Genomic DNA, 22706 nt, shown 5'->3' on the forward strand with positions numbered 1-22706 from the left:
TCCACATTGAAAGTCTGTATTAAATTCCTTTTATTTCGTGCGTATATTAGAGACGTGATTGCTAGTTGTAAATATGAGATCACCCATATTCACAAAATCTCGGATATACCACTGACGTGTGTAAGTTTCCTCAAACAAGTTATAAATCATGTTGCATGTACCCAGTACCTCGTATTTAGAGAAATAGGTTTATAAATTCTTCGATGTAAATATCTTTTTAATATTCGGTCGTTCGTCTTAGAATTAGGTTCGTCAAAAATTTTGGTTTTAACATAATTACGCTTGGATAATTTGTCATAGGACCTATGACAGGTGATAACCATGGAAGTAATAATAGGCATCGCTAACGGTTAAGCTGGTTTTAAGCTTGATAGCTGGGGGAAAACTAGTTTTTCGCTGTCCAGCTCAACTGTCGGTGACCACGCCCATTTCATCCAAACATTATAAGGAATTTTGAGTGTTAGTCAGTGGCGTAGCGTAGTGGGAGCGGCAGGGGCGGCAAAATTTCACAATAAATAATAATATCTTGTAAGAATACCTAAATAAGGGGGCGGCGAAATTTTCCTCCGCCCCGGGCGGCTGACACCCACGCTACGCCACTGGTGTTAGTAACATTTATAATGCCAAAATTATACGAGTTAACCGATCATAAATTAAAACAGTTTAGATGTTAACAGTATACAAAATTTACTTTATATAACTATCTGTTAATTCTGATAATTTGATGTTTTCTGTAGAAAAGTTTAATATATTTTATTAGAGATTTAATATACAATAAAAACAAAAAAAAGAAAACAATATAAATATACACCTTGTTATAGGGTTACCATAACAGTTAAAGGCCAGTTTTACATCTGTCTACAAGAGATTTGTTGAATGATTAAATCTTATATTGTATATTAGATACCATTGAATGATTAAGCAGATTAAATGAATGTAGCAATTATCTTGGGGATTCCAATATATGCTCATTTAATGAAATTAATAACTTTTTATGTGATAGTTTATATAAAATTCTAACTGCAAGTTGTGTCTGCAGGTCTAGTAATATTTTTGAGTTGACTTACTGTGCTGTATATATATCTTCTGAAAACAGGTTTGCTGGTTTTACGTATCACATATGTTGTATGATGGATGTATAAGGAAAAAGGTGATCTCATATTAAAGAGTGGTGTATAGGTTGTCTACAAATAAAGTGCGTTTTGACTTTACTAGAAATCAGACATGAACCGAGATGTTGGCTGCTAGCTTTACATTTAGATTTCTAGGGCACCTCCTGTTATTCGTACCTCTGTTGTAGTAACATTACTTGAACTGTAAATTTCAGTAGGTATGAGCATGTTTAGAAATTCAATTTGAAAACTGGAGTATATCTTGTATGGTAGTAATCCCATCTGGCTTTATAATGTATTAATTTTAATGCGATACTGTGGTCAATATAGTTGAACACTGGGAAAAATCTAGAGAAAAGATTAACAGTTGTTGTTACTTTAATTATTAGAGATTTTTAATGATTCTTTACTTTCTAATATAACTATTAATTTCTAAAATTAAGTATATTTATTGTTGTTATCTGTGTTTTAGATGACTAATTCCTAATTGGTTTTGTTATAAGAGTATATAATCATAAGTAAGTGTAAAAAGTTATATAATTTTAAAAATTTGTCCTATTGATTTTAATTAATTCTCTATTCTTGAGCAAAGACCCTCATTGTATTTACAAATTAGTGCACATAATAATGTATTACATAATTCATTCTTTCTTTTCAAGAAAGCAAAATGTCCACATTGCAAGCTAGTGAATCAATTAAATTAATTAATTATGGTGGATATGAAAACATTGTGACTGAAATGGTCCCTACAGTTTCTTTGCAAAAAGAGCAACTTAAAATTAAAGTAAAAGCTTGTGGAGTTAATTTTTGTGATACTCTGATTTGGCAAGGAATATATGAACTTAATAATCAGGCATTACCATTGACCATGGGAATAGAATGTGCAGGAATAGTAGAAGAAGTTGGTGAAAATATTCAAGATTTTCAGGTGAGATAATTAAAGAAAAAAATTTGTTAGTTATTTTGTTAAAATATAATTTGATTTTTTAGAAAGGAGATAGAGTTATGTGTTGGAGTTATTTTGGTGGTATGTGGACCGAATCCATTTGTCTTCCTGCTACTAATTGCATTAAAATCCCTGCAGATATGACTTATAAAGAAGCTGCTTCTTTTCCTATTAATTATTTAACTGCTTATTTAGCTGTTATGGAGTTTGGTCATTTAAAACCGGGACAAGTCATTCTTTTACAGATGGCAGCAGGTAAGCTGTTATAAATTTATATAAACTAAAGTTTTTATTGAAGTGAAAAACATAACGAATATCTTCATTTTCTTTTAGGGAGCCTCTTACACTGTTAATAATTTTTTTTTAATTATTTAAAAAATATAAATAAAATTAATTAAAGTGAAACATCCCTTTGAATGCATTGTTATGAAACATATGAAATTACTCCAAAAAACACCTCCCTTTATAAATACTTCAGTAATTTACAACTCAAAATATTCTTTAAATAAATCTTTTTTATTTATTGATGTTCTAGAAACATTATCTTATCTTTTTGTTTTCAGAAGAAAATTATTTTTATCAGATGTTTAATAATAAACATTGTCTTAAATGATCTCATGTTTATTTATAATTGGAGAGACTTAATATATATATAGTTTTTTTAAAATTAATTTCACCTAACTGAAGATATTAAATGTTTTATTTTGAATTTGTGTAAATACTTTTGCTTGTTACATTCAAACTTCAGAATGTTATGAAACTTGGAATTAAATGTTAAACAATTATAGAATATCTGATTTTCATTTTTCAATTGTTCAATAAAAACATCAATATCAATCAATATATGAATATCATATAAAGCAAATCATGTTGATTGAAAAAAAATTCCAATTTCAAACTTTTTCAGATATATTTGCATAAGCAAGTTAGTCATAAAATTAATTTTACCGTATTAGTAAATAAAATATTGAAAGGATTATTTTGATATAATTATAAATTAATTTCAAAACATTTCAGAATTTGTTTATCTTCTTGGCTATATATTATATATACAGGGTGTATCAGTACAGCAGTTACAAACTTTCAGGAGTGATAGAGTACACCTAGACTAGGGCTTCTTAAACTATGGGTCGCGACCCCATTTGGGGTCACTTAGCGAAATCTTGGGGTTGCGAGATTTTAATGCAAAATATTGAAAATAATTTGTGAGAGTTTGAAAATGGTGCACTTTGTGTCATAGGTTTCGTGAGTTGCACTTTGTGTCAAACATTGCACCAAGATTTAGTTTGTTGTGCAGTAAAAAGCAAGCACATCCATCTCATTAAAAAACAATTTTCCTTTAATTTTTGTATACTTAACCATTTAATGGCTGTGCTCAAATATATTAAAACAAACTAAGCCAGCCAAAATGCCCGGGCTTGAATATATACCAGCGACGATATATTTTGCCCAATATTCTCTTTTATTTATGTTATTGCAAAAAATGCAGTTTTGATGAAAAATAGGGTATATAATTTTTGTAACTATAATAAATACAATTATACAACTTTTTGTGCAATTTTTTAATTTTATATTTTTGTATGTTTTTAAACAAATTCTAAAACTACATTTTTTCATGTGTATATATATTGTTACCTTATCAATAAATCATCACAAAATATTTATATATCTTTATTTTATATTTTTTTTTGGGTCGTGAAAAAAATCACAATCATAAATGGGGTTGTGAATAAAAAAAGTTAGGAAGCCCTGACCTAGACGATGGGAAATCACATAGCAATGCATGGTCAGAAATGCTTTCCTGGCGTGGTAGTGACGACACAAAACACAAGAAAGGAAGGACACAAACAGGGTGAGAAAACATGTTTATTATTCTTAGTACAGCAAAAATCAAAGAAGGTGTTTGAAATTACGACCCCAGGCTGTGATGCAGGCTTCACATCTCTGGCTCATTGAAGATTAACGTTGTCGAAAATACCACAAGTGTTTCGGACTTCCCCAGCAGCTGCCATGATGCATGCCAGGTTCTTCAGCACTGTAAACAGGAGTTTCGTACACCAGTGCCTTGATGTACACCCAGAGAAAGTAGTCAAGGCAAGTGAGTTCTGGCGATTGAGCGGGCCAATGTACCGGACCACCCCATGAAGCTTTACAGCAGGCGCAGCCGCAACAACCGCGTGCATACATGAAACATCATCTGATGCTTCGGTTTACATAGCGACCTCTATTGTGTACACCAGCCAAAGACGTCCCAGCATTTTTGCTATACTAAGAATAATAAACATGTTTTCTCACTCTGTTCGTGTCCTTCCTTTCTTGTGTTTTGCGTTGTCACTACCATACCAGGAAAGCATTTCCTACCATGCATTGCTATCTGATTTCCCATTGTTTAGGTGTACTCTATCTCTCCTGAAAGTTTGTAACCGCTGTACTGACACACCCTGTATAATATACACATATGATCAATAATGTAATATGATGTTAAGTTTTAGTATTTTGTAAGATATATAATAAATCTTACAAAATACTAAATCTTTAAAACATGATATTACATTATTGATCTTTTGTAAATTCTACTACTTTACATATTTGCAAATACAGGGTGTTCCACATGAAACTGGCTCAGCTTGTCAATTGAGTAAATTATTATAATCATGTTGGAAAAAAGGGGAGGAGAGAAAAATCCTTATTCACAAAGCATTATGGAAACTTACATAAGTTTTATCATTTTTTCATTTGATAAATGGGACTTATTTTACGGTCATGCTGGGCTGAGTATATATGCCCTGTATTTAAGTTTCAATACAGTATGTGTAAATCAGTAACTTTATGCTATTATTTAAATATTGCTATTGTGATTGCATAAATTGGTAATTGGTTTTATATTTTCGTGTATTTGAAATATTTTAGATAGAATGATGAATAAAGAATTATACATTGAAAACTAAACAGAAATCTATATTCTTATATAGTATATTTTAAGAATTCACTAATGTCAGAGTGATTTGAATAAATTTATCAGGCACTTATGCTGAAATTTTCAGTAAGTTCAAAGTAAAAGAAAAAAAGGTATTAATGATGGTTAATATTAGTGGAGAGCAATATTTTCTTCATTAGAATAAGTAACCTATATGAAAAAATCCAGTAACAAGTTGCTTAACTTTCCCAGCCACATTTAAGATTGCATGTGTGGTGCCATCTGTTATGATATTTTATTAAAGAAATATTTTATATTCTTAATTATTGTAAAATGGCAAAAAGCTTAATTTTGAGGGTAGAGATGGGTTTTATAAAAAATTGTAAATGCTAATAATGAATAAAGTTGTCAAGTCTGACCATACTCGAGATATGACACATGATCCTCTCCATCTCCCCATCTTGTCCACCAAAATTTAATATCATCAATTTCCCTAATATGTAAACCTTCCTGCAAAATTTCAGAAATTTTCGATAAAAAGCACAGGAGTTATTAAACTTCAAAGAGGGTGAACAAAATCTTGCCCCCTCCCCACACAAACATCCATATAGACAGAAAAAAAACCCAAAATTTTTTGCACACATGTGCGGGAACCCCGGGAGGTCGGACGGAGTCGGACCTCCTTTTCTCGGGTCACAGTTTTCTTTTCACACTTTTCACAGGTCGTTTACGACCTGCCCACTGTCAAGGATGGCTTGTCCAGTCTGGAACTAATTACTTGTCAGGTCGGGTGGAGGAGGAAAGAGTGGGATCGTTGATAAGACAGAGGCGAGATTCGAATAAATGACACCAATTACAAGAATAAACAGAATTTATTACGAAACGATAACGAACAGTTACACCAAATAACATTGACAGAAAAATTACGTACTAACATAGGAAAGTTCGAACCCGAGAGAGAGTTTACAAATAAATGGTCATCATACCTCAACAAGTATTGGAGTCGGATGACAGAGTCAATACAAAAATCCGTAGAGGCGTAGAAATTCGGCGGAGAGGCTTCGAACGTAGAATTTCTGCGTAGTGTCCAACTAGAGGCGGGAGCTACGTACGACGACCCTTTGGTTCTTGCTCCCCTCCGTTTTATTTCGTCCCCTCGTTAGTTTTCTCGCCAATAAGCGAATTTTGTTTGTAGTTCCGAGTGTGACTCAGTTTCGCGTTTCGAGGGGAGGGGGAGGTACAGTCATTCCCCTAAGACGGGTCAGTTTTTGGTTTGGACTTTGGTTATTGATGTCAAGATAATGACTAATTTAAATCTGTAATTTGCCGGTCAATTCGAACTCTCACACATGCAACGTCATCTGATGCTTCGGTTTACATACGATACAATTTCTCAACATTTGAAGGTCCCAAGTCCAAAAAAACCTTGGGAGGGGGTTCATTTTTTGACTGAATGCCATACTTTTCCTATGTTATATATAACAGAACTAGGAAAGTAAAAGGAACTAGAAAATAATTCAAAAATATCATGCAAACAACCTTTTCACTTTCCAACACTTATTTAATGATTGGACAAATGTTTTCAAACTGTTTTGTTCAAACATTAAATAAGTGCTAGAAAGTGAAAAGTTGTTTGCATGATATTTTTAAGTAACCTATATTTTAAATTACTATTTTAATTAAATGCAGTTTTGCATTTTGATTAGAAATTATAATTTATCAAAGAAACAGCATATAAAAATAGCAGTGTCTTGTTTCTTTATATGATTTACCTTTCTAAGTCTACTACTATCCTTGTTGGCCAATTGCTATCATCACATGCTTAACTAATCTTAACTGGTTTATTAAATAAAAACAAAAATAATTTGTGTTTTTCATATTTCCATATTTTTGCTAGCTAATTAAAATCTATTAACATGCAAAGTTGTATATTGCAGAAATTACATGAGGATTGATTATAAAAATAGACCTTATTTATCAAAATTAGTTTGGAAAGAGATAGAGTGATGTAAATAAAGCAAATAATTATGCCTTTCAGTATTTTTTCAGTAGAATGTTCTAAAATGAAATGCTGGCAGATGCCAAATGTATTAAAGGATTAATGTTACCTATGGTTCCAACATGGCAGCTCGTCTCTGATCCCAGCAAATAGAAGAAAGGAAACAGTGGGGATACACATTCTAACCTAACCTAAGCTAACCTATTCTAATAAATTACCATAATTATTACCAACAAAATTATTAGAATAGGTTAGGTTAGGTTAGAATGTGCATCCCCACTGTTTCCTTTCTTCTATTTGCTGGAATCAGAGACGAGCCACCATTTTAGAACCATAGGTAACATTAACCTATTAAAGTTCTAAATTTAAAAGATGGAATAACCATGCTATGTGGGACTGTGCATTTCACGTAATGCCAGAATTTGAGAGAATTCTCTGAACATGATGTATAAAATATCTTTCCTACTTATTTATGGGTTATGGGCATGTTGAGAAACTGCAAAAGAAAATTCAACAAGATGTCCATAACCCATAAATAAGTAGGAAAATCAACGCTATCCCCAACCTATTAACCGGAATAAAATTTGTTCTAAAATTCGCTAACGTTTTCGTCGCCCCTTCCGGGCACTTCCTCAGGTATTTGATAAAAGACCGTTGCGAGCTGTATGTTGACCTTCAAACCTCCCTTTCGAAGATGTTCAATTACCTAATTCCCTAAGCGCATGCGTTTCTCCGTACTATAAATCTTCCACTCGTATAACCGCTTGACCTCCTAACGGTAAACATCGGAGACAATAAATATAATTACACATTATCTTTCATTAAGAATTGCTATGCTTTAGAAAGGGACATTTCCTCCTTAAAGTTGATGCTCTTATCTTTGCACTGCACTTTAAAAATTTCCATGGCCTCTAAAATTTTAAGGTGATCTTCATGCGGGGTGGTAAGAACGATACGCGCCCTACCAAACTCCGCTGTGATGTCAGGGTCTGTTGCGTAATTCGACAGGGCTGTTGTGAACTTACTCCGTATAATGTCTGATTTATGTTCCTTTAATCGTACTTCCAAGGATCTTTATGTTGCACCCACATACACCATTTCCTTATTAAGTCTTCCATATATAACAGGGACTTTGTATACGCCCAGTAACCTATTAGGGTTCGGACGATCCTTCCCGTTCCTCAGTAGGCTGAAAACGGTACGACATCTCCTGTACGCCACCCCAATCGCCCGTTTCCTAGCAACGGCGTTGTATACTGCTTTTACCATTGGGTTATACATTACCGGAACAATGATGCTGTCTTCTTGCCACTCCTTATCGTCCTTACCCACCTTGTCCGCCTCTCATGGATATTGTTGCCTATATTTTCTGATGAGGGTACGTATAAGGCTGGTGTATCCATACGCATTTGCCATCTTTTCTATATAATCTATTTCTTGTCTTAATGCCTGCGCTGTGGAAGAATGAGTGTATGCTCTCCTGATTAATGCTCAGAACGCCGCCACTTTATACGGAAAGTGATCACAAGATCCTATAGGGATGTACGCTGCGACTGTTGTCGGTTTCCTATAAACTGCCATTCTTATGGTCAATTCGTCGAACATTATGTCTATATCTAAAAAATGGATCCTATTTTGGCTGTGTTGCTCCATTTCCATTACAAGCCCATACGAGTTGTCATTCAACTTGCGCATAAAGCCCTCCAGATCCAGTTTCCTCTTCCAAAATATGACAATGTCATCTATGTACTGTACCTCCTATAGAGGGTCAATAGGATCCATTTTTTATACGGAAAGTGATCACAAGATCCTATAGGGATGTACACTGTGACTGCCGTTGGTTTCCTATAAACTGCCGTTCTTATGGTCGATTCATCAAACATTATGTCTATATCCAAAAAATGGATCCTATTGACCCTCTACAGGAGGTACATAGATGACATTGTCATTTTTTGGAAGAGGAAACTGGATCTGGAGGGCTTTATGCGCAAGTTGAATGACAACTCGTATGGGCTTGTAATGGAAATGGAGCAACACAGCCAAAATAGGATCCAGTTTTTAGATATAGACATAATGTTCGACGAATTGACCATAAGAATGGCAGTTTATAGGAAACCGACGGCAGTCGCAGCGTACATCCCTATAGGATCTTGTGATCACTTTCCGTATAAAGTGGCGGCGTTCTGAGCATTAATCAGGAGAGCATACACTCATTCTTCCACAGCGCAGGCATTAAGACAAGAAATAGATTATATAGAAAAGATGGCAAATGCGTATGGATACACCAGCCTTATACATACCCTCATCAGAAAATATAGGCAACAATATCCATGAGAGGCGGACAAGGTGGGTAAGGACGATAAGGAGTGGCAAGAAGACAGCATCATTGTTCCGGTAATGTATAACCCAATGGTAAAAGCAGTATACAACGCCGTTGCTAGGAAACGGGCGATTGGGGTGGCGTACAGGAGATGTCGTACCGTTTTCAGCCTACTGAGGAACGGGAAGGATCGTCCGAACCCTAATAGGTTACTGGGCGTATACAAAGTCCCTGTTATATATGGAAGACTTAATAAGGAAATGGTGTATGTGGGTGCAACATAAAGATCCTTGGAAGTACGATTAAAGGAACATAAATCAGACATTATACGGAGTAAGTTCACAACAGCCCTGTCGAATTACGCAACAGACCCTGACATCACAGCGGAGTTTGGTAGGGCGCGTATCGTTCTTACCACCCCGCATGAAGATCACCTTAAAATTTTAGAGGCCATGGAAATTTTTAAAGTGCAGTGCAAAGATAAGAGCATCAACTTTAAGGAGGAAATGTCCCTTTCTAAAGCATAGCAATTCTTAATGAAAGATAATGTGTAATTATATTTATTGTCTCCGATGTTTACCGTTAGGAGGTCAAGCGGTTATACGAGTGGAAGATTTATAGTACGGAGAAACGCATGCGCTTAGGGAATTAGGTAATTGAACATCTTCGAAAGGGAGGTTTGAAGGTCAACATACAGCTCGCAACGGTCTTTTATCAAATACCTGAGGAAGTGCCCGGAAGGGGCGACGAAAACGTTAGCGAATTTTAGAACAAATTTTATTCCGGTTAATAGGTTGGGGATAGCGTTGATTTTCCTACTTATTTATGGGTTATGGACATCTTGTTGAATTTTCTTTTGCAGTTTCTCAACATGCCCATAACCCATAAATAAGTAGGAAAGATATTTTATACATCATGTTCAGAGAATTCTCTCAAATCCTGGCATTATGTGAAATGCACAGTCCCACATAGCATGGTTATTCCATCTTTTAAATTTAGAACTTTAATACATTTGGCATCTGCAAGCATTCCATTCCATTTTAGAACATTCTACTGGAGAATTACTGCCAGACCTGTGGAAGGTTTATAAAGAAAGTCAAAAAACATTTGTCAACAAGAATATTTCTGCTGATTAAGTACTTAAAGTATAATTATTTGGTTTTTGAACTCAATTCCAGCTGTGTTACCTATAAATAATGTGAATAGTTTTAAAAATTGTAAAAACTGTTTGTTTTCATCACACACTCATTTTTCAACATAAATGGCAATTTGGCTTAAATATTTGGGAAAATGTGTCACAATGAAAATCTTTCTGGTCTTTTCCTTGTTCTATTTCCATAAAACAGCTTGAGCTTCAGCATCCAAGTATGGCGCCATTGAACTTCTGGTTATTCCCAGTTCCAAGTCAGCAGGCTGTTGTATGGAAATAGAATATGGAAAAAACCAGAAAGTTTTTCATGTGTGGAATGCAAAATAATGACACATTTTTTTTCAAATGTTCAACCCAAATGACAGCAGTTATGTTAAAATAAATGATTTTTTTTCTATTTAATAAGGTGACCAACTTTTTTATAATGAAAAGGAGGACACATAAATTGAAGTAAAAAATATTGTAAATAAAAGAAACATTTTATTCATTGCAATAATAATACATTATAATAATCTCTACTGCATGTGGAGTGGCGTAGCTAGCATGGGTGACACTTGGGGCAGATATCGTGGCGTCACTCTTCTTAACTGTTTTATAAAACAGTATCGGATTATTGAATTGAAATATGCCCGCACTCGAGGAAACTTGAATGCTATATCGAATAAGCGATATCATCGCATAGGTTTATATTGACTATCGTGAATCTGTTGACCTTTTTTTTTTTTTTTTTTATTTTTGGTTCACATTGAATTTCATACAATATGACTGACCAAAAAAACTTCTAATATATAGTTCATCATCATGGTTTATTATGTTTATGCAAAATATAATTGTCAGACAATATTTTTGTTTTCTCACTTTTTAGGTGGTGTTGGTTGTGCAGTATCACAGTTGGCAAAGACTGTAGAAAATGTGACAATAATTGGTATGGCATCATCAGGAAAACATGAAGCAGTTTTAAAAAATGGAGTGTCTCATTGCTTTGATTATGATTGTAATATTGTTACTGAAGTCCAAAAATTATATCCCAAAGGTAGTAAGTTTTTATTTTTATTATATAATTTAATTATCACATCATTTTATACTTATTTAAATAAAATGTAGTTGTACAAATTTACTGTTAATACAGGAATAACATATTTAGTTTATGAAACACTATTTTGAACTATAAAATAAAATTTCCAAATTTTTATAGAGACTTTAAAGTAAATAATTTAAGTCTTATGTATTGCATGAAACAAAATATTTTATTTGTATTTGGAAGCAAATACTCACTTTCAATTTCTTTTAAACTGTTTAATAAGAAAAACAATTTTGTAAATTTAGAACTGCATCTGTATTAGGCATATTACTTCACTTTAAGAATACGGATATCTGTACTTTGTGTACTGAACAAAACTATAATATGACCTCTATAAATCAATAGTATGCATTTCCACATTTTGTAATTAATATCCAAACAAAAGCATTTGAGATGTAAAAAAAAATTGCATCAAGTAAAAACTTATTAAATGATAATTTAGATGACAGTCAAATTTTTTTCTTAGGGGTTTTTCTTTGGTAAAGATATGACACATGACCCCCTCTATCTCTCCATCTCGTCCACCAAAATTTAATATCATCAATCTCCCTAATACATAAACCTTCCTGCAAAATTTCAGAAATTTTCGACAAAAAGCACAGGAGTTATTAAGCTTCAAAGAGGGTGAACAAAATTTTGCCCACAAACAAATAAAGATTAGCTTGGTGTTTTGAAGTGACCTACAAGATTTATACCTGTATTATTGTTTTCTACATTTTGCTTCTAAGTGCCAAGCTTACCTTTACTAAAGAAAATAAAAATATGTCTGTCATCTAAATTATCATAAGTATTTATTTGGTGCAAAGTTTTTTACATCTCAGATGTTTTTCTTTGGATTTCGAATGTGTTGTTATGTCAAGCAGGGATCTCAAAAGACATTGCTGGGGAAAAATTTACGAGATCCAAATAAATAAATTATTTGGAAATTTATTTTTGAGTTATTTATTTTTATGAATACATTACATTTTACAAAATAAAGAACAATAGTTATTGTTAAGCTTTTTGTATTGCATATATAAACATCTCAAACCCAATATTCATAATAAAGCCAAATCATTGCAGGATTAAATCGAGCTACTTTGCCACTACTATTAATAATTAATTTGGCACTAGAGGTAGGTTTGTGTGCCATCTCTTATTAAATTTAATAATTAAATTAATATTAAATAATTTAGAAACTTCTGGAAGAAAAGAATTGGCCTGGAACGGGACTTGAACATGCAACTGCCACTTACCATGCAGATGCATTGCCAGTTATGTTACTATGACCTCCATCCAATCTTGTTTCCAGACATATTTAATTTAGTTGTATCTTAGGGTGGTTATATCTAAATTAAATATGTCTGGAAGTGAGCGATTAAACAATCTACGTAACATATCTGTCAATGCATCTGCACAATAAGCAGCAGTTGCAGGTTTGAGTCCTGCTTCAGGCCAATTCTTTTCTTCCAGAAATTTCTAAATTACTTAAATTTAAATTTAATAAGAGAGGGCACATAATGCCTACCTCTAGTGCCAAATTATTTACTTATTAATAGTATTGGTAAAGCAGCCTGATTTAATTCGGCAATTATCTGGCATTTTATATTACAATAGTGCTTCAGTAGTAATTAGTGTGTAAAAAAAGCAAATTGAGATGATGTCCGGTCCTTGTGAATTCTGGGCTCAGAGAATTTTACCTCATTGTCCTTTCTCTTGTCAGCCCTTACATCAAGACATAAGATGATGAAATAAGATGCAACGACTGCTGACAAAACACTTTCAATATGCCATTTAGTAAAATCATTACAAAAAGTTTTAATTTACATAAATTTGAGTTTTTATTATTCTGAATAACATTTTGAATTTTCATTCATTTGAATTTTATCCTTATAAGCATAAAATTAAGTGATAAAAGTAAACTAGCTCTACAGGGAGCCCATAAATTTTGATGATCTTTGGCTATCAATCCAGAAATTTTGCCAGCATCTCACTAATAATGAAAGATGATTAAGTTTAAAATTTGAGTTTTCTACACCCAATAGTTTTTCTCTAGAAGCATCTGCAGTGCCAGATGATGAAGAAAATACAGTTTTTTTGGTGATACTTGTATTTTGGTAACCCATATGTAGAAAGATGTGGAATTATGCATACTGCCTAAGAAATCAATCATCTTTAGAATATTTAGAATTACTTTAGGTCAGGGGTTCTCAATGTTTTCACCAGGCAGGACAAATTGTTTTTCTTTCCTTGCATCTTATTTCAGAGTCTACAATGTATACTAATTTCCTGAAATAATACTTTTTTATTTATGATGATAACTCATATTTCTTACAAACTATTTCTTAACACATTCCTGAAACTGAAGTGTGCAACTTATGCAGTTGTTTTCTTGAAACAATTTTGTTGAACCTTGTCTCTAAGTTGGTTGAATGTATTCATAACACAGATTGTAAGTAATCGTCGGTTAATTTGATCTTAATTTATTGATATAGATAATTGGGAGAGTTTTTTAAATGATATTTTTGTAAAAGGGAAAATTATCTGGTATGAATTCAAGATGGCAGATGGTCCAACATAACAGGCCACACTTTATGAACCCCTGCTTTAAGCATTTCAGGGACAGAAATCAACCTCCAAACATTGGCAACTATGATTCCTGTATAAATACAGTAGAATCTCATTTTAACGGATCATTCGAAGCACCAAAAATCATCCGCTGTTCTGAAAATCCATTATGTCGCAAACAATGGATTTCTCACATTCCCAGGAAACTTTGATGATAAACCCAGGGGTCACTCTGGAAAACTTAAAAATATCACCAACCATTTTGCTAGTTTTAAATTTCTTTTGCCACCAGTTTTATTTACTAATGCAAGTGCTGGTAGCCTTATCTGTTTGGCATGTGGAAAGCAAAAGTAACATGTTAAGCTGTGAAGTTAGCAATAGGAATCATTTTTTAAATAACTTTTTAGTGAATAATTGTAACACATTTGATTACAATGCTTATAGTATTTTGCATGTTTTTTCATGAAAAAATTTTTGTTTTAGTTCACTCAAAAAAGATCAAAGTGGAAAAAAGTCACCCCAAAAAATTCTCCAAATTTTCTGTTAGTCAATAAAAAATTTCAATCCGGAAACAATGGGTGGCATTGCAAAAACTACCTTCGGTTCTCAATCTCACTTCCTAGTTTTCTGCCTGAACTTGTCGCATGATGTCACGAAATCACTAGATGTGTAGTGCACAGGAGCTAGACATTCTGCTGTTTTTCCTGAAGTGTGCTTTGTGATTCAATTTCACACTGAATGTTAAAATAAAAAACTAGGAATTTATTTCCACCTTAATAAAAATATCAGCAAGCGGCAATTTTGGCACTATGCAGCCTGTAAACCAATTAAACTATCTGAATAAAATTTCTTTATGGTTACAGAAAATTCAATTAAATTTATTTTCTTGATAACAAAAAATACTAAATATTAATTGTGAATCCATTTATAGGTAAATAAGTAAATTTTTAATGCTCAATTTTTCAATAGGTGTAGACATCATAATATCAACATTTCTTGGATCTGAAGTAAATTCTCTTCGCCAACTTTTGAAACCAATGGGACGATTTATTTTCATCGGTGAGTATTATTACTAAATTAAATGCTAATTTGATTATATTGCATCATATTTCATTAATATATATTTAAAAAGGGGCGGCAAATGTACTTCAAGGAGAAAGGAGGAGTATTTTCCATTTGATAAAGCTTTGGTGGCAGACAAAATACATAAATCCCACAGAATTAATAAGTAAAAACCATTCTGTTTGTGGACTAAATATTAGTAATTTATTTGAGATAGATCCAGAATATTTCAAGACAACTTTGGGAAAAATTTTGAGATTATTTGAATCTGGAAAATTAAAACCAATCATACATTCTACTTTTCCATTTTCAGAGGTAAAATTAAATATTTACAAATTCTATATAATTTATTCTTTAAATTTATGAAAATATCATCAAAAGAGATGTTGAATTCAACAGTTATGAATAAGTACTCTACAAATGTCAATGAAGACTAGAGAAGTGACTAATGCCATTTCACATGCATTGATTTAGTCTAACAGTTTATTTTGGCTATTCAAACATACATAAGAAAACAAATATTTTTAATAATAATTCCATCATATCAGATCTCTAAGTAAACACAAAATCCAAGTTAAGTAAAGTAATAATATATTAATATATTCTCTCCTTTTTTTTCTTAACTGTAAAAAGATTGGAAGACACCCTATATATATATATATATATATATATATATATATATATATATATATTGTACAATAAGCTGTGTGGTATGAACTCATTTTTCAGGGGGAAAGTCGACTTATCAGAATTCTAAAAAGTGTGAAACAGAAAAAATATGTTAATTTATCCAGTGGTGACGAGTTAAACGATGTCGAGTAAACCGAGTTTTTTAAGGTTAATAACATTAATGCCTATGTAAATCGGCCAGGACCACAGAAAATTGGCTAATTAACCTATGGTGACGAGTTATCCAGGTGTCGACTTATGCAGAGTCGACTGTATATACATATATATACATATATATATATATATATATATTTGTGTGTGTGTTCATTTTTTTGAGTGATATTCTGCCAGCTGATAGAAAACCTTGAATACAAAAAAGTTTTCCCTATACATTTTTTGATTCGACTTTGGTTTCATATTATGTGTATAAAACTGTCAATTTTGTAAAATATTATTTTTTTGAATATTTCTAGTTCTAGTAGTAGAATAGTCTAGTTCGATAAACCTTTCATTCGAGGAAAATAAAAATTTACTTTTTTTAATAATCTTGAAAACATTGTTCTTTTTGATAAGTGAGTTCTTAGGAAGATCTAAAACTAAATAGAGACTATTAATCATTAATCTACTTAAGTAATGAAGCTTAACTGCATTTTTAAATTTTCCACAACTATCAACCTAGGTTTGGGGTCAAGTTTCAAAATAGTAGTACACAAAGCATTAATATTACAATCAATTATGCATCTGAAAAGAAAAAATAAACTTTCATTTCAAGGTCAGTTTGGTGATCTTGACTATCTGTCTTAGAAATGTTTTACTTGCACTATCATGATCACCATCTCAACACAAACAAAAAATGTTCTCATCAATTTTTTCATTTAGTTCTTTGTTTTCAAGATACAGTTAATTGAACTTGAATCAAAAAATTTTCTACATAACTTGTAATAAAAATTTGTTTATTCTTGATTTCATAAGACATATTCAATACGAAAATGTAATTTTTCTCAAACATAACGTTGCAGAACACAAGGCTGAATCAAAACAATGTACAGGGAAAGCTATTTTGTATTCAATGTTTTCTATCAGCTGGCAAAATATCACTCAAAAGATTGGAGACACCCTGTATACTTACCCGTATAACTTCTTAAGGGAGAAGAGATTTTTTTTACTATGTAGAATCAACATGCAGAATGCTATGTCAGCATGTTAAGAAACACTGTGACTCTATACAGAACAAGCAAAGTGATGCAATGGGAACTTAAATTCTTATCAAACTAGATAAGAAGGTCCAGGTTTATCAGAGAACCCTTTAATTGTTAAAAGGTGATCAAATAAACAAACCATCTGCTACATATATCTTTTCGTGTGCAAGCTTAGAATTATTAATGCCCATGACTCCTTTGTCTTAGACAATACACACACTGCTATTTTAGACCCTTATGACTACAATTTTTTGTATTGATATTCAAAACAGCCTTTTCAACTTTGGGTACGTTCGTAAAGTCGAACGAGTTAAACAAGAATGACGTCATTGTTATTCTTATTTCATTAGACTTTTCAACCGATTCGTTTATAACTAAATGGCTGTTTCTAAAATCGAAGATATGAATGTTGCTAGTGCAGCCTTATCCAAAATATTTTTCTTAGAAATAACTGTCCATCTGAAGCAAACTATCATTTCACCTTTTAATTTACAGTTTAAACATTCGAGTAGATTTAGAAACATCATCATCATCGGGCACCATTTTCTTAACGAAGTGAACTAATTTGCTTTTAATATGCAATTCAAAAAAAAAAAAAAGGTTAAACTGTACAGTACCTCTGGTAACAGGAATACAGTCGAAATCATTCATTCAATGTTGATAGAAATGGTTTCAATAGGACAAGAAGAATTGAATGACAACATTCTTCAGATTTTGATCTCTGATGGGTTCTTGAGATGTTTGCATATTTATTGAACCAATTAATTTTTTAAGAAAATTTTTGATGTGCTTTTAGAGGCACAGGACGCTATATTTTTCAACACTGCATAACACAATTTTATGATGAGACCTATTTAACAGTTTAAACATATCTTTAATGGTTGTTGAGTTAGACCCCAAAATGTCATTTAAGATTGGTTTTTCCAAGCTACAAGGTGTGTGAAAAAAGACATCATCTGATAACTGGAATATGTCATTCTAACCTCCTTGAATAGCTCTTCACAATGAATATTTACTGAAGCTTTCTGGTTTAGCAATTGCAAAGTTATAAGCATTTATTTGAACATAAAATTATAAAAGTTTTGAAACATTTACTTTAGATCCTAAGGTAGAGAATAAAACCATTTGATAGAATGATGCTGGGGACCTTTCCTAAATGGCATTTTTTGATATTGGTCTTTGTTTTTACATTAAAGCCTGCAACTAAGGAACAGTCATATTTCAAAAAATACACATTATGAATAGCTCACTGTTGAGCAAATGTAAGTTTCCTTAAGCTACAATAAAACTTCTTTAAAGTTGGATTCTAGCTCAGAATTGTGTGTCCTTTAAATTTGTTTCATGTGATTAAAAGTAAAAAATTCAGCAATTTTACAAACCACATATTTGTAGGACATTTTCCATTTGCATAGAGTACAAAAATTCAAAGTACTGTACAGTACATAGAGATGTAAATGTTTGGTGCTAGTAGTTTTCAATGAAAAAATAAGATGTAATTAGAAGCTCTGAAAAAGTTACCAGTATCTTCTTCAAAGCTTCAAGTTTAGCTCAGTCAGAAACCTGTGCTGAGTTGGACTGACTGGAAAAACATGCTGTGTAATCTGTGGAGTCAATACTAAAGACCCAACACCTATTCTAGCTCATGTACTTAGAAAAAATGACACAGAAAAATGTACACTGTATTTGGATACAGTTAGGCCAGGAGAGCATTATTGGACCCACCTACTTTAGCTGATAAATGATTGGACTGTATGTGCCTCTTCATCTGCAAGATATGCATAGCAAATAGCAGGGAGCAAATACAGCTACAGAAACTTTTGGTCATGAAGTACAACTACTTTAGATTTACAGAAATTCTACATCCCCAATTTGGCTTAGGTTCTTGGTGTGAGCTAGATCTGAAACTTTGAAAGTAAACCACTGGGCATTTTTACTTTCCTGGCTCTGTTATATATAATAGAGGGAAAGTATGGCAATTGGTCAAAAAAATGACTCCCCAAGATTTTTATATTTTTGGACTTGAGACCTTGAAACATTGAGAAATTTAAAAAATTTGGGATTTTTTTCTATATGTATGTATGGATGTGCGTGGGAAGCACGATTTTGTTTATCCTCTTTGAAGCTTAATAACTTCTGAAATTTTGCAGGGTTTGTATATTAGGGGATTGATATTAAATTTTGGTGGTTAAAGGTCAACAGGGTGGGGAGAGAAAGGGGGTTGTGTGTCATACCTTGAATAGGGTTGGACTTAATGATGATTTTACTTATTATTAGCATTTACAATTTTTTTTATAAAGCTCATCACTTTCCTCAAAATTAAGCATTTTGTCATTTTATAATAAATAATAATATAAAATAAACTTTATAATATTAAAAATATCATAACAGAAAGCACCACAAACAGTTTTAAATATTGCCAGGAAAGTTAAGCAACTCGTTACTGGATTTTTTCAAGAGCTTCTAGTCCCAAACTTTTACACCTTTGTTTTCATGGAAAAAGTAACTAACTTATTAAAAAAAAAGGAAAATAGGTAAGATTTTAGCTTAAAAAATTATAACAACAAAAAATAATCTGGCTTTTAAGAAACTTTTGAGTATTATATCACAATTATGTTAATATTTTGCATTATATAATTTTAATTTGGCTTGATGACAGCTTAATCATCTTTTCTAACTTTATTTAGGTAAGGAAAGCATTTGAATGTATCATCCAAAGAAAAAATATTGGCAAATTAATTTTGATACCATCAAAAGATTTTTCAATTGATGCATGAATTTACAGCCAGTTTCAATGCCAACAAAGAAATGTTATGTCCATTATCATTTTTATCTTTTGTAATAAAGCAAGAAATTTGTTTAATGTAAAAATAATATTTTAATTGTAATCAATCAAATAAAGTTTTCTAGATTTTAAATAGTATTTTTTATTGTTCATCAAGTTTATTTTTTTCTTTAAAGATTCTTTTCATTTCTCGCAATTTCTCTGCTTTCTTTTTTCTCTTATAAGATTTTTCATCATCTATCCTCTTTATCTGAGCAGCCACACTCATATCTCCATTGTACAAATCGTCCAGTTTCTCTCGAAGCAAATTTCTTGCAATAATACGATTTTCATGCAACTGTCTTGATTTATGACATTTAACTACAATACCTAAAATTAAAATATTAATGTTATTTTAATAAATCAAATTAATGAATAGCTGTTATAGCAAATTAATAACTTTTCTATTGCAGTAACTAATTACATTTGTGTAACATATACAGAGATGAGTGATCATTTCTTCAGTAGATAATTATTCATTATAAATTAGGACAACTCTATATCTGGTTTCATAAAATAGGCAATATTTTCAAGAGAGAGATCAGAATTTTACATTTAATATTTCCATAGATTCCAAAGATCAGAACATTATTCCATATTTTTGACCAGGGCAACAACCCCTGGTCAAAAATATGGAATAATGTTCACTCTGCAAGATGTGTGTTTTTTTTAAGTCTTGTAGAAGACTAAAAAACATACATTAGATAATTATTTGCAAGTAACAGAAAACAGATGAAAACTTTTATACAAAAATATTTAAGAAACAACACATTCAACACTTGAGTAAAATCAGACAAAAATATGGTATATAGTAATTGCAGATATATAAGTATGGAATACTTATTAAATTAAATTAATACTGCCTGGGACTGCTTTTGGCCTTTTTATTACATCTTGGAATTGAAATGACTAACTTATTACGTAAGTCTTTAGATATTCCTGTCCAGCTTGTTTGAATAGCACTCTTCAATTTAGACAATGAAGCCAATTTCTTTTCTTGAACCAGTTTCTTCAAAACATTACACAAATTCTCTATTTGATTTAAATCTGGACTTTTGGTAGCCAATCTAAATGTGAAATGTTTTTATCTAGAAACCATTGGTTTACTGTTTTAGCACAATGGTGGGATGCATTGTCATCTTGTCATTGATTGATTCAAGCTTCATTTATCATTGTTATTGTTAGATGAAGTTTGAATCACCCAAATGTTCCTCTGCTGTTTTTAGCACAAAATTATATAAAAATTTCAAGTAAATCTCTGCATTCACTGCAGTGTTGAAGTTTCCAAATGTCCAGGTTCTGCTGCTGTCATGGCACCCCAAACTGTAACTCTATTTGGAAACAAGGCATTCTGACTAACTTTTCATTTGATTTTCTTCAAACTTTACTGCCATTGTTATCTCCATATTCCATGCAAATATGTGATTTTGGAAATATAACTTGTTTCCAATGTATCAAATCTCAACTCTGGTAGGCTTTAGCCCACTGTAGATGTAGTTTTTTTATGCTTCTCAGTCAGATAAGGTTTCTGCTTTTCTTTTCTTGATATGTAGCCATGTTCACTTAACATTCTATGAGTTGTTTTTTCAGATACCAGCAGCTTTCCAATCAGTTATCTCTCTGGATGACTTAAATTGTCCTCTTCTAATGATTTTGATGAACTTTGTCTTCTCATGTCATAGTTATGTGAGAAAGTCCACATCTACATTGATTGGAGACAGTTCCTTGTGATTTATATTTAGTTATAACTTTAGACACTGCACTTTTCACCATGATTGTAATATGAAATTATCAATTGTTTCTTTGCATCACTCAGTTCTGATGCTTTTGGCATAGTTTCAGGCATGCAAACATTAACACTTTTGAAGGCGGCAATGGAAAAACATTAAGGCAACTGCTAGGCATTGTGTGTCATGGATAATTATTATAACAAGAGTGTCAGACATTCAGGTCTCATATTCAAATGAAACTTGGTGAGCACGTGGCCCTAAACACAAACAGTTCCTTGTACAAATAATAGGACTCACTTCACAAGTGTTTCTGAAAAATGGGACTCTGAGAATTGAGTGTTTAGCTTTTAAGTCTTTGGAAGTTTCATTTCTTGTAATGGCATTAGCCAAGTGGATAAGATGCTACCACTGCAAATTACATGATGCAAGCTCAAACCTTCACAATTTAGTTTTTTTTTGGTGTGTAACAAAATTTATTATTTTACCGTATCATTAGCATTATTATTACTATTATTATTCCTTATGTTTAAAGCTTATAAAACAAGAGATTAAAAATCATAATGTTACTTCTTGTTTAGCAAAAAAGAAGTCTCTCTAGATTAAACTCTTTTATGTCATTAAATAAAATTTTTATTTCTTCATATTTATTTTCAGATATGGTGTTTATTGTTATACTTGAAGTTGTAACAAACATGAGCACAAGGAAATTGTCTATAACATTAACAATTAAAAAAATTGCTGCAATTATACTATCCTATTTGCATATCACACTTATTTTTTCATCCTTGCATAGTAATGTCTTCAGCTCATTTGCTTGTGGTGACATAATATGTAACCACAAGCAAAAATATCTGAAAATAAATATGAAGAAATAAAAATTTTATTTAATGACATAAGAGTTTAATCTAAAGAGACCTCTTTTTTGCTAAACAGGAAGTAACATCATGATTTTTTAATCTCTTGTTTTATAAGCTTTAAACATGAGGAATAATAATGCTAATGATACATAAATAAACAACTACTAGCCTGTTATAGATAACGATCAACCAATGCCGAATTATCGGGCTAGCAATTTGCTAGCCTGATAATTCGGCATTGGTTGATCACTAATGATACAGTAAAATAATAAAATAATTTTGTTACACATAAAAAA

The 22706-nt window shown here is 31.9% G+C and overlaps 2 protein-coding genes across 4 annotated transcripts in view; one reads left to right on the top strand and one right to left on the bottom strand.

Moving 5' to 3' along the window:
• LOC136974537 (synaptic vesicle membrane protein VAT-1 homolog) lies at window positions 1–19917 on the top strand. 3 transcript variants are annotated; one of them, XM_067269441.1, is made up of 8 exons: window positions 1–122; window positions 1585–1630; window positions 1772–2040; window positions 2103–2313; window positions 11310–11477; window positions 15042–15131; window positions 15205–15449; window positions 19687–19917. In XM_067269441.1, the coding sequence occupies exons 3-8, from the start codon at window positions 1780–1782 to the stop codon at window positions 19774–19776; spliced, it is 1065 nt and encodes a 354-aa protein (XP_067125542.1). In that variant the 5' UTR covers window positions 1–122; window positions 1585–1630; window positions 1772–1779; the 3' UTR covers window positions 19777–19917. The 3 variants fall into 3 exon arrangements, with proteins under 3 accessions (XP_067125542.1, XP_067125543.1, XP_067125541.1); XM_067269440.1 differs by lacking the exon at window positions 1–122 and adding an exon at window positions 153–247; XM_067269442.1 differs by lacking the exon at window positions 1585–1630 and having other exon boundaries at window positions 1–120.
• Window positions 19902–22706, bottom strand: part of LOC136974543 (mitochondrial translation release factor in rescue) — an 8125-nt gene continuing 5320 nt past the window's right edge. The window contains exon 2 of the mRNA XM_067269448.1: window positions 19902–20153. Within this exon, the coding sequence (XP_067125549.1) occupies window positions 19927–20153 (227 nt within the window). The 3' untranslated portion in view covers window positions 19902–19926. The remainder of the gene's footprint in view (window positions 20154–22706) is intronic.

The sequence above is a fragment of the Centruroides vittatus genome, unplaced genomic scaffold (assembly GCF_030686945.1).
Source record: "Centruroides vittatus isolate TY-2023 unplaced genomic scaffold, ASM3068694v2 contig_350, whole genome shotgun sequence".
Classification (NCBI taxonomy): Eukaryota; Metazoa; Arthropoda; class Arachnida; order Scorpiones; family Buthidae; genus Centruroides; species Centruroides vittatus.